This window comes from Papio anubis, chromosome 4 (genome assembly GCF_008728515.1).
Source record: "Papio anubis isolate 15944 chromosome 4, Panubis1.0, whole genome shotgun sequence".
Classification (NCBI taxonomy): Eukaryota; Metazoa; Chordata; class Mammalia; order Primates; family Cercopithecidae; genus Papio; species Papio anubis.
The window spans coordinates 139,595,953-139,609,214 of record NC_044979.1 but is presented as its reverse complement, the minus strand read 5'-3'; the positions used below and the strand labels follow the sequence as shown (position 1 = coordinate 139,609,214).

At 59.0% G+C, this 13,262-nt stretch overlaps 1 protein-coding gene across 3 annotated transcripts; it reads left to right on the top strand.

Annotated features, from left to right (window-relative positions):
• The first annotated feature begins 1,697 nt into the window (after positions 1-1,697).
• Positions 1,698-12,574, top strand: NYAP1 (neuronal tyrosine phosphorylated phosphoinositide-3-kinase adaptor 1). Of its 3 annotated transcripts, none has more exons than XM_009199808.3 (7): positions 1,698-1,801; positions 3,052-3,203; positions 4,639-5,000; positions 5,979-7,493; positions 8,343-8,555; positions 8,812-8,921; positions 11,376-12,574. In XM_009199808.3, the coding sequence occupies exons 2-7, from the start codon at positions 3,136-3,138 to the stop codon at positions 11,658-11,660; spliced, it is 2,553 nt and encodes an 850-aa protein (XP_009198072.1). In that variant the 5' UTR covers positions 1,698-1,801; positions 3,052-3,135; the 3' UTR covers positions 11,661-12,574. The 3 variants fall into 3 exon arrangements, with proteins under 3 accessions (XP_009198072.1, XP_009198070.1, XP_031521410.1); XM_009199806.3 differs by having other exon boundaries at positions 8,340-8,555; XM_031665550.1 differs by lacking the exon at positions 1,698-1,801 and adding an exon at positions 1,893-2,496 and having other exon boundaries at positions 8,340-8,555.
• Positions 12,575-13,262: the final 688 nt, after the last annotated feature.

Sequence of the window (13,262 nt, the reverse complement as noted above, 5' to 3'; positions counted from 1 at the left end):
TTTAAGTGTTTTAGTATCTCCCTCCCCTGGGAGCATTCTTAATAGCCTTTAATATGTAGGACCCTTTACAATTTACAAGGCACTTTAGTATTATTTTACTACCCCTCCTCTGCCAACAAAGAATGGACTAAAGCCAGCTTGTCCAACTGCACCGGCAGCTTGTGGCCCAGGACAAATTTGTAAACTTTCTTAAAACATCAGTAGTTTGGGTTTTTTGTTTTTTTGTTTTTTTCTGAGGCAAGAGTCTCACTCTGTCCCCTAGACTGGAGTGCAGTGGTCTGATCTCAGCTCGCTGCAACCTTCACCTCCCAGGTCAAGCGATTCTCCTGCCTTGGCCTCCCGAGTAGCTAGGATTACAGGCGCACGCCACCATGCCAAGCTTATGTTTTCTGTTTTTAGTAGACACAGGGTTTTGCCACGTTGGCCAGGCTGGTCTCAAACTTCTGATGTCAGGTGATCCACCAGCCTTGGCCTCACAAAGTGCTGGGATTACAGGCGTGAGCCACCGCGCCCAGCCAGTGTTAAGAGTATTTTATGTGTGGCCCAAGACAAATTATTCTTCCAATGTGGTCCAGAGAAGTCAAAAGAGTAGACATCCCTGGACTAAAGCATCTCTCAGAGAGGTTGCACGATCTGCCTAAAGCCACACAGCAAGTCTGCAAAGACGCTGCCATGGGAAGTAGCATTCGCAGGCCAGGGATTAGGCCATGCCTATCTTTGCCATGCCCATTTTCCAGCCCGTGGAAGGTGCAACTGAGGTCTTCTCGAGCTGATTTACCCCCGCTACAGAGCTGTGCGCCCAAGGAATTTCAGAGAGAGTTGTTTCTAGGGGAGATGATGAGAAAAGCGATGGGCGGGGAGGTCGAGGTCACGTCCCGCAGCGGCCCCCTGACAGTGCCAGGGTGGTGGCCACACTCAGAGGTCGACCCTGGTCGTTGCGAGCGGCGCTGGGGGAGTCAAAGGTCATGAGAGGAGGGCTCGGACCACGGGGGCGGACGGCTTTGAGCCCAGACGATGGAAGGAGATCCGAGCACCCCCGGTAGGCTGCAGGGGGAGGCGGCCGATTCCCCCGCGAGCCAACTCGGGTGCTCTCCTGGCACCTGGGGGCGGCGGGGAAAGGGGGCGCGGCCGCCTGAGCACGCCCTCTGCTGGGCTGAGCTGCCTCCCGTCCAGTTCCCTCGGAGCCCCTCGGCCCGGAAAGCGGCACCCCCTGGCGGCCTCGGCGCCTCACTGCACCCCGGGCCCCGCAGCCGCAGCCTCGGCCCCGGCCCGATGCTGGGTGCGGACCCGGGGCGCGCCGGGCGCACGGGGTGCACGGGGTGCACGGGGTGCACGGGGCGGGGGTGGGGGCGGGGGCGGGGGCGCGGGCCCCAGGCTGCCGCTGGGGGGCGCCGCTGCACGCCGCTCCGCCGGGGCCCGGGAGACCGAACCCAGCACCGCCCGGCTGGGCAGGGGGCGAGGGGCGGCGAGGAGTAGACACCCCAAGACCGCGACGAGCTGGCGCCGGGCCCCCAGCGCCCCACGACCTTCCTCCGAATCTGTCCCCGCAGGCTCCGCGGCTCCCGCGCCCCGCGCCCCAGCCTCGCGGCTCCGCGCCGCACAGCCGCTCCCGTTCCGTCCTTGGAGGGTGTGGAAGGGTGGGTTTGGGGCCGGGGGCGGGTCTGGGGGCGGACCCGGAGGCGGGGCTGTCTCTGCGGCAGGGCCCAGCTTCGCTCCCCCCGGTCTGTCTCTGTCTCTCCTCCTCCCTCCTCCTGCTCCGGGCGGAGCCCGGCATGGGGGGGGCCGGCGCCCGGCAGGCCAGGTACGGTGATGGAGAAACTGGGGAGGCTTGGTGCAGGAAGGTTGGGGTGGGGGGACAAGGGACAGGGAGGATTGGCGGAGCGAAAGGCGGAGAAGCCCAGGGTAGCAGGACAAGGGGAAGGGGAGGGGTGCCAGGAACCTGGGGCCCTTGAATGGAGAAGGGGGATGAAGCAGGCCAGGTTTGGAACAGGGGAAGGGGGAGGACGGCTATAAGGAGGGGCGCCTGGGAGGAGAAGTGAGGCTGAAGGCGAAAAGAAGAGTGTAGGTTTGGGGGAAGGAAAACCGGAGCAGGTATGGAGGCCGCAGCCCAGAAGGTAGCAATGGGGCCAGACTGGAGCCCCCCGGGTGGGATTGAGGGGCGGGGACTGGAAGAGGAAAACCGGGGGCCTCCCAAATCCTGGAGGAAGAAGAAGGTGATTGGGGCCATCAGCGAGGGAGGGAGGCAGAGACCAAACCATTGCTAAAGGGCCAGGGAGCCAGAATCGGGGTGGACCAAGGCCCAGGCCCGGGGAAGAACTGGAAGAGGGGGAAGGCAGGCAGTGGAGATAGATGGATGGGTGGTATTTTAGATACCCAACTCAGGGTGTCTCCCATCCTTCCTTCAGCGTCCCCACCCTGCCCTCATAAGATCCCCCCCTACAACCCAAGAGTGGAGGGAGAGTCTGACCATCTCCCCTTTCCCCAGTGGGGTGCAATGTACGCAAGTAGGCCCTGGGCATAACTCTTTGCCTGTAGGTGTGTCCAGTTCCGTGTAGCAGATTTGTGTGTGTCTGGAGGTCTGTGTGTGTGTCTGTGGGTGTGTCTGTGGGTGTTTATGTCTGTGTGCCTGTCTATCCCTAGGTTTCTGTTTACCTATGCCAATCTCTGTGTCTGGTCCTCTGTCTGTAGATGTGGGTCGGTGGCTCTGTGGTTTGTGTGTCTGAATGTGTACTTGTGTAGCTGAGGGGTTGCAGTCCGTTTGTGGGGCCTGTATGGGTGGTGGATCAGGATGTCTTTACACAAGAAGGGAATCTGTGTTGACCTGGTCGCTCCAGAGTGTGCATTTGCGGCTCTGAACACCTTTGTCGGGGTCTTGTGTCTGTCTATCTGTCTGTGGGTCCTTGAAGCTGTGTTGGGTTTTCTGTCTGTGTTTTCCTCTCTGAGGACCCGAGTCATGTCTCTTCTCCTTTTTCTCTCTTTCATTCATCCCTGGCCCCCACCCATCCCACCTTTCTTTTTTTCCCCTTCTCACCACCCCCTCCCCCAACCCAGTGGATCCGGGACCCAGGGAGGGCCGCCCCCCGGGCCTGGTGGCACTGAGCAGGGCCCCCCAGCCCCCACCTCCTGCCCCACGAGATGAACCTCCTCTACCGAAAAACCAAGCTGGAGTGGAGGCAGCACAAGGAAGAAGAGGCCAAGAGGAGGTAAGGCTGTGCCCCAGTCCGTTCCCTTTCCTTCCGCACCTCTACCTGCCCCCTCACTGGGCCACAGCCCTTCTCGGGGGCCTGGCAGCCTTGTCATGAGTGAGCTCTCTGCTCTCAGAGTCAGTACGGAACGGCCAGGATTGCACACAGATTGTCCTGGCCCAACTCCTGCCCTCCTGCGGGGGGGTTTACAGCCCAGGAGCACCCCTTTGGTTGTTCCCCATCCCCAGAGGCCCAAGTCACTCCTTCCTGACTCACCTCTGGCCTGTAGCCCTTCTCCTTTCTGCAAATTTGGGGCTGGCTGTGGGCTCTCCTGTCACCTGACCTTGGAAGGGGCAGGCCCCGCCCCCCTCCCAGGGTCTAGGGAAGGGGTCATTTCAGGGGCATCAGAGAACATCCACTTGGCCTCCTCCCAGTTTCCCCTGCTGCAGGAGGCGAGTGATCAAGTTGTGTGTGTGGTGGGCGGACATGCGGGCTGGGCCTTGCCAAAGAGCCGGGGCAGGGCACGACCCCCGGACCCCTGCATCCCTGTCTGCCTCCCTGCTTGCCCTTCCAGGGACCTGGGGCCTGGCCTCTCCCATCCTTCTCTCCTTCTCCTCTTCACTCCCATTGACTTCACAGCCACTTGGAGCCTGTCACAGCCACCTCCCTTTTCCTTCCTCGAAACTGTGGAGTTTAATTCTTGTTGTTAATTAGATTAATCAGAGTGATCGCTGCAGCGATCTCTCCCTAATGAAGGGCTAGCAGACAGGGCCTTAATGAGCGCCCACCCCACACAGCTCTCCTCTCTTCCCTGCCAGCCGCCCCCCCTCCACTCCCCGCAACCCTCCACTCAGACAGAAGCTCAGGGAGAGTGGAATGGAATGGGGGTGAGCCAGGGAGGGTGACAGAGAGAGGACAACACCAGGGGAGAGGGAGGAAGAAGGATGGGCCAGGGGAGAGAGGCTGCTCTGGTCCTGGAGGGACACATCGTGCATCTGGGAGAGGAGGTGTGCCATGGGGGTGTAGGTCACAGTGACTGGGCAGGAGGGGAGACCAGAGGCCAGGTGTGGGCCAGTGTGAGAGTGAGAGGGGCCGAGGAGCTGTGGGGGCAGGTGTGTCTGTCTGTGTTACCTGGGTTTGTATCTCTATCTCTGCACAAGGCTGTCCACATAGGTGCCCAGGCTGGGATCTGCCAGCCCCAGGGATGCTCCCCTGCAGGCATACTTACCCCTCTTCTCATACCTGCCCCCAACTGCCTTGCCTTTTTAAAGCCCAAGATTCTGCCTGAAGCCCCTTCATTGGTGCCCTGGACCTTCTGGCAACCCTGTCCCCACCCAGGCTCCTGTCCTCCTCCCTGGGAAGCCACAAGGTTGCTGACACCTCTTGGGGTGGAGAAGGGGGAGGCCCAGGTCCGAGGCCCTTCCTCCACTCCATGGTGGCCTTCTCTCCCCAGCTCCAGTAAGGAGGTGGCCCCCGCTGGCTCAGCTGGGCCAGCGGCCGGCCAGGGGCCTGGGGTCCGTGTGCGGGACATCGCCTCGCTACGGCGCTCCCTCAGGATGGGTTTCATGACGATGCCTGCCTCCCAGGAGCACACCCCGCACCCCTGCCGCAGTGCCATGGCCCCACGCTCCCTCTCCTGCCACTCGGTGGGCAGCATGGACAGTGTCGGGGGTGGCCCTGGTGGGGGCGGTGGAGGCCTCACAGAGGACAGCAGCATCCGAAGACCCCCTGCCAAGCCCCGGAGACACCCCAGCACCAAGCTCAGCATGGTGGGGCCCGGGTCGGGGGCAGAGACGCCCCCCAGCAAGAAAGCAGGTGAGATACCCCCTATCTCTCCCTGGGGTGGAGCTGGGAGCTGGGAGGATCTATTCCAGGCCGGGGGAGGCTTGCTGGGAGGGTTCATTCAGGGAAGAACCAAGGAAGTGGAAGATTCCATTCTTAAAAGGAATTGGGGGGGTGCTTTTGGATGGGCCTGAGATGAACCATCCAAGGGCAGGGGACACTCCCTGAAAAGTTCTTGAGAAAGGCGTGGTGGCCTCGGAGGGACAATGAGGGTAGGAGCTGCGGATTCTGGAGAATACATTAGAAAGACTGAGGACTGTGGGACAGACACGATGGCTCATGCCCGTAATCCCAGCACTTTTTTTTTTTTTTTTTTTTTTGAGACAGAGTCTCGCTCTGTCGCCCAGGCAGGAGTGCAATGGCGCGATCTCAGCTCACTGCATCCTCCACCTCCCAGGTTCAAGCAGTTCTCCTGCCTCAGCCTCCTAGGTAGCTGGGATTACGGGCGTCCATCACCACGCCTGGATAATTTTTTGTATTTTTGTAGAGTCAGGGTTTCGCCTTGTTGACCAGGCTGACAAGGCCAGGCTTGCTGGCCTCAGGTAATCCACCCACCTCGGCCTCCCAAAGTGCTGGGATTACAGGCATGAGCCACTGTGCCTGGCCAATTAGTTGATGTTTTAAAAAGACCAAGGGCTGACTAGTAGAAAAGTAACCTACAGCTGGGCATGGTGGCTGATGCCTGGAATCCTAGTGCTTTAGGAGGCCGAGGCAGGAGGATCCCTTGAGCCCAGGAGTTTGGGACCAGTCTGGGCAACATGGAAAGACCTGTCTCTATTAAAAAATAAAAAAGAAATGAAGAAGCCTCCTGGGGCTGTAAGTTGGGGAATGTGGGGAAAATGAAGAGGCAGATATGTCCTTGCAGAGGGGTCAAGGGATCAGAATGGGCTCCTCCCACTTGCTCCCCTCATTAAAAGCCTGGTTTATTTTTCTCTTTCTTGTCCTGTCCAGGCTCACAGAAGCCAACCCCAGAGGGCCGAGAGTCCAGCCGGAAGGTTCCTCCGCAGAAGCCCAGGCGAAGCCCTAACACCCAGCTCTCTGTCTCCTTCGATGAGTCCTGCCCCCCAGGCCCCTCTCCTCGAGGGGGGAACCTGCCTCTTCAGCGCCTCACTAGGGGGTCCCGAGTAGCTGGGGACCCTGATGTGGGTGCCCAGGAAGAGCCTGTGTACATTGAGATGGTGGGGGACGTCTTTAGGGGAGGAGGACGAAGTGGAGGAGGCCTGGCTGGGCCCCCTCTTGGGGGTGGGGGCCCGACCCCTCCAGCGGGCGCCGACTCGGACTCTGAAGAGAGTGAGGCCATCTATGAGGAGATGAAGTACCCGCTGCCGGAAGAGGCCGGGGAAGGCCGGGCCAATGGCCCTCCACCATTGACCGCAACATCCCCGCCACAACAGCCTCACGCCCTTCCGCCCCATGCCCACCGCCGCCCAGCTTCAGCCCTTCCGAGCCGCAGGGATGGGACGCCCACCAAGACCATTCCTTGTGAAATCCCCCCACCCTTCCCAAACCTCCTTCAGCACCGGCCTCCACTCCTGGCCTTCCCCCAAGCCAAGTCTGCTTCCCGAACCCCTGGCGATGGGGTCTCGAGGCTACCTGTCCTCTGCCACTCCAAGGAGCCAGCCGGCTCCACCCCAGCTCCCCAAGTGCCTGCACGGGAGCGGGAGACGCCTCCCCCACCGCCTCCACCTCCTGCTGCCAACCTGCTGCTGCTGGGACCATCGGGCCGGGCCCGGAGCCACTCGACACCGTTGCCACCCCAGGGCTCTGGCCAGCCCCGGGGGGAGCGGGAGCTCCCCAACTCCCACAGCATGATCTGCCCTAAGGCGGCGGGGGCGCCGGCAGCCCCCCCTGCCCCGGCCGCCTTGCTCCCCGGCCCCCCCAAGGACAAGGCCGTGTCTTACACAATGGTGTACTCGGCGGTCAAGGTGACCACGCACTCTGTCCTGCCAGCCGGTCCACCCCTGGGTGTTGGGGAGCCAAAGACGGAGAAGGAGATCTCAGTCCTCCATGGGATGCTGTGTACCAGCTCGAGGCCCCCCATGCCAGGGAAGTCCAGCCCCCACAGTGGGGCCATGGGCGCAGCAGCTGGGGTCCTCCACCACCGCGGCTGCCTGGCCTCCCCCCACAGCCTTCCAGACCCAACTGCAGGCCCCCTGACCCCGCTGTGGACCTACCCAGCCACAGCAGCTGGGCTTAAGAGACCCCCTGCCTATGAGAGCCTCAAGGCTGGGGGGGTGCTGAATAAGGGCTGTGGTGTGGGGGCCCCGTCCCCCATGGTCAAGATTCAGCTGCAGGAGCAAGGGACCGATGGGGGTGCTTTTGCCAGCATCTCCTGTGCCCACGTCATCGCCAGTGCAGGGACACCAGAGGAGGAAGAGGAGGAGATGGGCGCCGCGACATTTGGGGCAGGCTGGGCCCTGCAGAGAAAGGTCCTCTATGGAGGGAGAAAAGCAAAGGAGTTGGACAGTGAGTGAGGGGTGGGGAGTGGGGGCTGGCGTCGGGGGTGGGGGGCAGCTGGGAATGCCTGCGATGGTTTGGGGGAGGTGTTGGAGGGGTTATTTGGAAGTCACAGTCTTGAGTCTGGGATGTTTTCTAGGAGACCAGAGGGGTGGAGGTGAGCAATAGACAGAAAGACGGGGGTCACCCAGTGTGCGCTGGAGGGGCAGGAAGGTCTGGGAGGCGAAGGGGGTGAAATCTGGCCCTGTCCTGCTCTGCTCCCTGCCCCTCCCTTCCCGGGGCTGCAGGGGTGTGTGCTTGTGAGTGTGCGCACCAGGAACTAAACACAGCTGCCTCCCAGCTGTTACCATGGCAACCCATCCAGACAGGAGGGAGAGAAGAGAAGGCCCCTACCGTTGCCTGGCAACGCAATGCTCTGCCAGGCCTCCTCTCAGAGATGAGCTTAGTTCACAGGCAGCCCTTCCCCCTGCCCTCCTCCTTCTGGGCTCAGGAATTGGGATTCTCACCCTACAGGTCTTGGTCCCAGGGGGATGGTCATTCTGGCCCTAGCTGGAGATGGAGGGGCTTGGAAGCTAAAGCTGGGGTTGGGGAGGCCCCTCTGACCAGGGAAAAGGGTTTGGATGCAGCACATATACATGATTCTCAACCCCAGGAGATGGTACCAATGGGTGGAAAGGAACAGGTGTATGTACGTGTGTGTGTGGGAGGGGGGGAGTGTGAAGGAACCCCATCCCAGCTGTTACTTGCAAAAGGGGCAGTTGTGTCTCCTGGTCCACCCATGCTGCAGCATGTGTGACCGGAGGGACAGAAGGACGCCTCCAATGTGCAGGCACACAGCTTTCCTTGTCATCCCAGCAGAGGTCGAGGATGGTGCCCGGGCCTGGAATGGCAGTGCCGAGGGTCCAGGCAAGGTGGAGCGTGAGGACAGGGGCCCGGTGACATCAGGGATCCCAGTGAGGAGCCAGGGGGCAGAGGGCCTGCTGGCCAGGATCCACCACGGAGACCGAGGAGGGAGCCGCACCGCGCTGCCCATTCCTTGCCAGACCTTCCCTGCCTGCCACCGCAATGGAGGTGATGTGGCCTGCACAGACCTGTGCACAGTGGGGCTGGCTGGGGGATCTCCCGGGGTCTGGCCGCACCTGTCCTGACTTCCTCTCACCTGTTCATGTCCACATCCAGGGCCCTAAATCTTCATACCACATCTCCACCCCCTTTTCCGCCTTGATGAGGCAGGGGCAGCCTGGATCATTCAAGGGCAGGGGACTGGGAACTAGGGGAGGGGCACCTGAGGCTCCTGCCCTCCTCACTCCTCCTTCTTCCACCTCAGACTTCACGGGAGGCTACCGCCTAGGGCGCTCGGCCTCCACCTCCGGAGTCCGGCAGGTTGCGCTCCACACACCCCGGCCCTGCAGCCAGCCCAGGGATGCCCCGAGCCAGGTGAGGCTTGGTTTTTCTTTTATTTGTGAAGGAGCAGGTGGAGAAGGCTTGAATGTGCAAAGAAAAGCAATAAAGGGGCCAGGGCTGGGCACAGTGGCTCATGCCTGTAATTCCAGCACTTTGGGAGGCCAAGGCAGGAGGGTCACTTGAGGCCAGAAGTTCATTAGCTTGAGCAACATAATGACACCCTGTCTATTTTGCTTTTTTAAAGAAGGCCAGTTGCAGTGGCTCACACCTGTAATCTCAATGCTTTCAGAAGCTGAGGCAAGTAGATTGCTTGAGCCCAGGAGTTCAAGATGAGCCTGGGCCACATAGCGAGACCCCATCTCTATAAAAAATAAAAAATGTAGTCAGGTGTGCCGGTGCAAGCCTGATTTCCAGCTACTCTGGAGGTTGAGGTAGGAGGATGGCTTTACCCTGGGAGGTGGAGGTTGCAGTGAGCCATGATCACGCTACTGCATTCCAGCCTGAGCCACAAGGTGAGACCCTGTCTTAGAAGAAAAAAAAAAAAGAAAGAAAGAAAGGGGCCAGGCAGGGTGCGGTGGCTTATGCCTGTAATTGCAGCACTTTGGGAGGCCGAGACGGGCAGATCACCTGAGGTCAGGAGTTCGAGACCAGCCTGGCCAACATGGTGAAACACTTTCTCTACTAAAAATACAAAAATTAGGGCCAGGTGCGGTGGCTCATGCCTGTAATCCCAGCAGTTTGGGAGGCTGAGGCGAGTGGATCATGAGGCCAGGAGTTCGAGACCAGCCTGACCAACATGGTGAAACCCCATCTCTACTAAAAATACAAAAATTAGCCGGGTGTGGTGGTGCGCACCTGTGGTCCCAGCTACTCGGGAGGCTGAGGCAGGAGAATCGCTTGAACCCGGGAGATGGAGGTTGCAGTGAGCCAAGATCACGCCACTGCACTCCAGTGGCCTGGGCAACAGAAAGAGACTCTGTCTCAAAAACAAAAAACAAAAAAACCCACAAAAATTAGCTGGACGTTGGGGCAGGCACCCGTAATCCCAGCTACTCAGGAGGCTGAGGCAGAAGAATTGCTTGACCCCGGGAGACAGAGGCTGCAGTGAGGCGAGATCATGCCACTGCACTCCAGCCTGGGCGACAGAGTTAAGACTCTGTCTCAAAACAAACAAACAAACAAAAAAAACAAAACAAAGGGCCATGCAGGCTGGGGTCTGAGCCAATACAGACTAACAGGAACCCAGGAATGAGAGTGAGGGGGTTGGGAGAGGATCTGGGAAGGGTTTGAAGGTTTGCTTAAGATGGGCAGCAAGGTAGGGCCCAGCTTGGAGATCAGTCAGGGCCACCACTAGCCAACAGCGCACCTTTGCGCAATTTAGGAAAAAGACCTCCCCACTGGGCACCATGTCTTGTGCCTGTAATCCCAGAACTGTGGGAGGCAGAGATGGGAGGATCGCTTGAACCCAGGAGACTGAGGTTGCAATGAACTGTGATCCCACCACAGCACTCTATCCTGAGTGTAAGGGCAAGACCCTGTCTCAAAAGAAATAAAAATAAAGAGGTCAAGCATGGTAGCTCACGCCTATAATCCTAGTACTTTGGGAGGCCCAGGCAAGAGAAGTGGTTGAGCCCAGGAATTCTGTACTAGCCTGGGCGACATAGGGAGACCCTGTCTTTACAAAAAATTAAAAAATTATCCAGACAGGTGGTGCGTGCCTGTAGTTCCAGTAACTCTGAAGGCTGAGGCAGGAGAATCACTTGAGCCTGGGAGGTGGAGGCTGCAGTAAGCCATGGTCGTGCCACTGCACTCCAGCCTGGGTGTCAGAGAGAGAACCTGTCAAAAGAGAGAGAGAGAGAGAGAGAGAGAGGAAGGAAGGGACCCTGTCTACCCTTGCCCCAGCTGGGCACAGTAGTTGATACCTGTAATCCCAGTGCTTTGGGAGGCCAAGATGAGAGGATCCCTTGAGGCCAGGAGTTCAAGACCAGGATTGGCAACAAAGCAAGATCCAATCAATACAAAAAAAATTTTTAATTTAATTTTTTAACAATTAGCTGGTGTAGTGGTATATGCCTGTAGTCCCAGCTACTTGGGAGGGAGGCTGAAGCTGGAGGATTGTTTGAGTCTAGGAGGTAGAGGCTGCAGTGAGCTATTATTGCACCACTGCACTCTGGCCTGGGCGACAGAGCCAGACCCTGTCCCAAAAAGACAAAAGAAAGAAAGAAACAAAGGCATCCCTTCTAGGGGGAGCAACTTACAAAACGCCTCTGTCTAGGAAGACTAGGGCATGACTGGGCCAAAGCTGCCGGAGTTGGATTTCGGCCCCCATGGGCCCCACAGCCAGAGGGAGCCAGCCGAGGCCGTGGGGGGCAAGTAAGGACTTGCTTCTAGGGGAAGACGTGGGTCTAGGCAGTGCGGACCCGGTCCGGTCATGCTGAGGTCCCCGACCCTACCCGCCTTTTCCTTTCTCCCCCGCCCGCGGCACAGCCCCACCCCGCGCTGCCGCTGCCGCTGCCCCTGCCGCCCCTGCCGCCCCTGCCGCCCCTGCCGCCCCAGCCGGCCCGCGAACGCGACGGGAAGCTGCTGGAGGTGATCGAGCGCAAGCGCTGCGTATGCAAAGAGATCAAGGCGCGCCACCGCCCGGACCGAGGCCTCTGCAAACAAGAGAGCATGCCTATCCTCCCCAGCTGGCGGCGGGGGCCCGAGCCCCGCAAGTCCGGCACCCCGCCCTGCCGCCGGCAGCACACGGTCCTCTGGGACACCGCCATCTGAGGCGGGCGGGGGGACCTGGGCGCCTGGACTGGGGCGGGGGCGGGCACGCCTGGCTCTCCCGGGAGCCTCGCCTTGAGAGACATTGAAGGACCACGTGGGAGAGTGCCAGGGAAAACCCCTGCCCTCCACCGTACCCCCTGGGATGGAGAGAATCTGCCAGGCCCATTGGGCTTAGGGTGCCAACAGCGCTGCTGAGAAACTTGGAGGAGGAGGAGGGTTTGCTTGAGGTTGGGGCGAGGCGCTCTGGCTGTTCTCCCCCCTGGGCGCTGTGCGTGTCTCCTCCTGAACCAAGCCAGAGGTCAGCATGGGGAAGGGAGGAAGGAAGGGATGGGAGGAAGAGGGGGGTGGGTGAGCTCAAAGAGAGGGACTAGAGTGCCAGATGGAGGAGCTCTTTTCTAGAGAGCCGGGAGTTGGGGAGGGGGTATTTATTTTGTTATTTATTTCAGTCTGGAGGGCGATTCTGGGCCCTTCTGACCTACTCCTGAGCCGGGAGTGGAGAATCAGGGCCAAGTTTGCACTCTCCCCAGTGCCAATGCCTAAAGGCCCCGCCATCCATGCCACCCCACAGCCAAGGAGGGGTCCGCATGGGGAGTGGACCGAGAGAAGAAGGGGCCCAGGGAAGCAGAGGGCCCAAGACCATTCACAGTATTTACAATTTGCCAGAATTTGGTAGTCAGTGTGGCCTGCTCTGAATCAGGCATCTTATTTAGTATTGGGGTGAGGGTCTAGTGCCAGGGATGGGCGGGATGATGGGGGAGGAGGAGGGAAATTTTAGCGGGTGGGGGTGGGTGGGCAGGGTATTTATTTAAATTAAAAAACAAAACACAGAAGAGATGTCAGGAACTTTTTTTTAATTCCTTTCTTTTCAGAATAATATATTAAAAGACTCATGATCCTAAAGCTGGCTTCTTCTATTTCACAGCGTGCTCTGTCATTCTTACACTTGCTCCTTTTCCCATCTTGCCCCTGGTTGGTGGGAGTTGAAGGTTGTGTGGGGAGGGGTGAGTAGCTGTGGCCAAGTCACAGGGTGAGGTGGAGTTCCAGGTAAGTCTTCGGGAATGCACCAGGCCATGACTCCATTAGCATTTTTTGTGCACAGAATGTGTTTTTCGCATTGCACTGATGCAGAAGGAATATTTGGGCATGAAGCTTGCCTTCAAGCACCTTGTGATCTACTCAGGGAGATAAAAACCCTGAGATGACAATAAACAGTGTTGCAGGAGTAAGAGATGGGGGACAGGGCCAAGTGTGGTGGCTCACACCTGTAATCCCAGCACTTTGGGAGGCCGAGGTGGGCAGATCACCTGAGGTTAGGAGTTCAAGACCAGCCTGACCAACATGGTAAAACCTCATCTCTACTAAAAAAAATACAAAAATTAGCGGGGTGTGGTGGCGCTATATCCCAGCTACTTGGGAGGCTGAGGCAGGAGAATCACTTGAACCCAGGAGGTAGAAGTTGCAGTGAGCCGAGATCACACCACTGCACTCCAGCCTGGGTGACAGAGTGAGACTCCGTCTCAACAACAACAACGAAAAAAAAGAAGGGGTACAGGGCTGGAATCATCTAAGAAGGCTTCCTGCAAAGTTACCCTAAAAGGACAG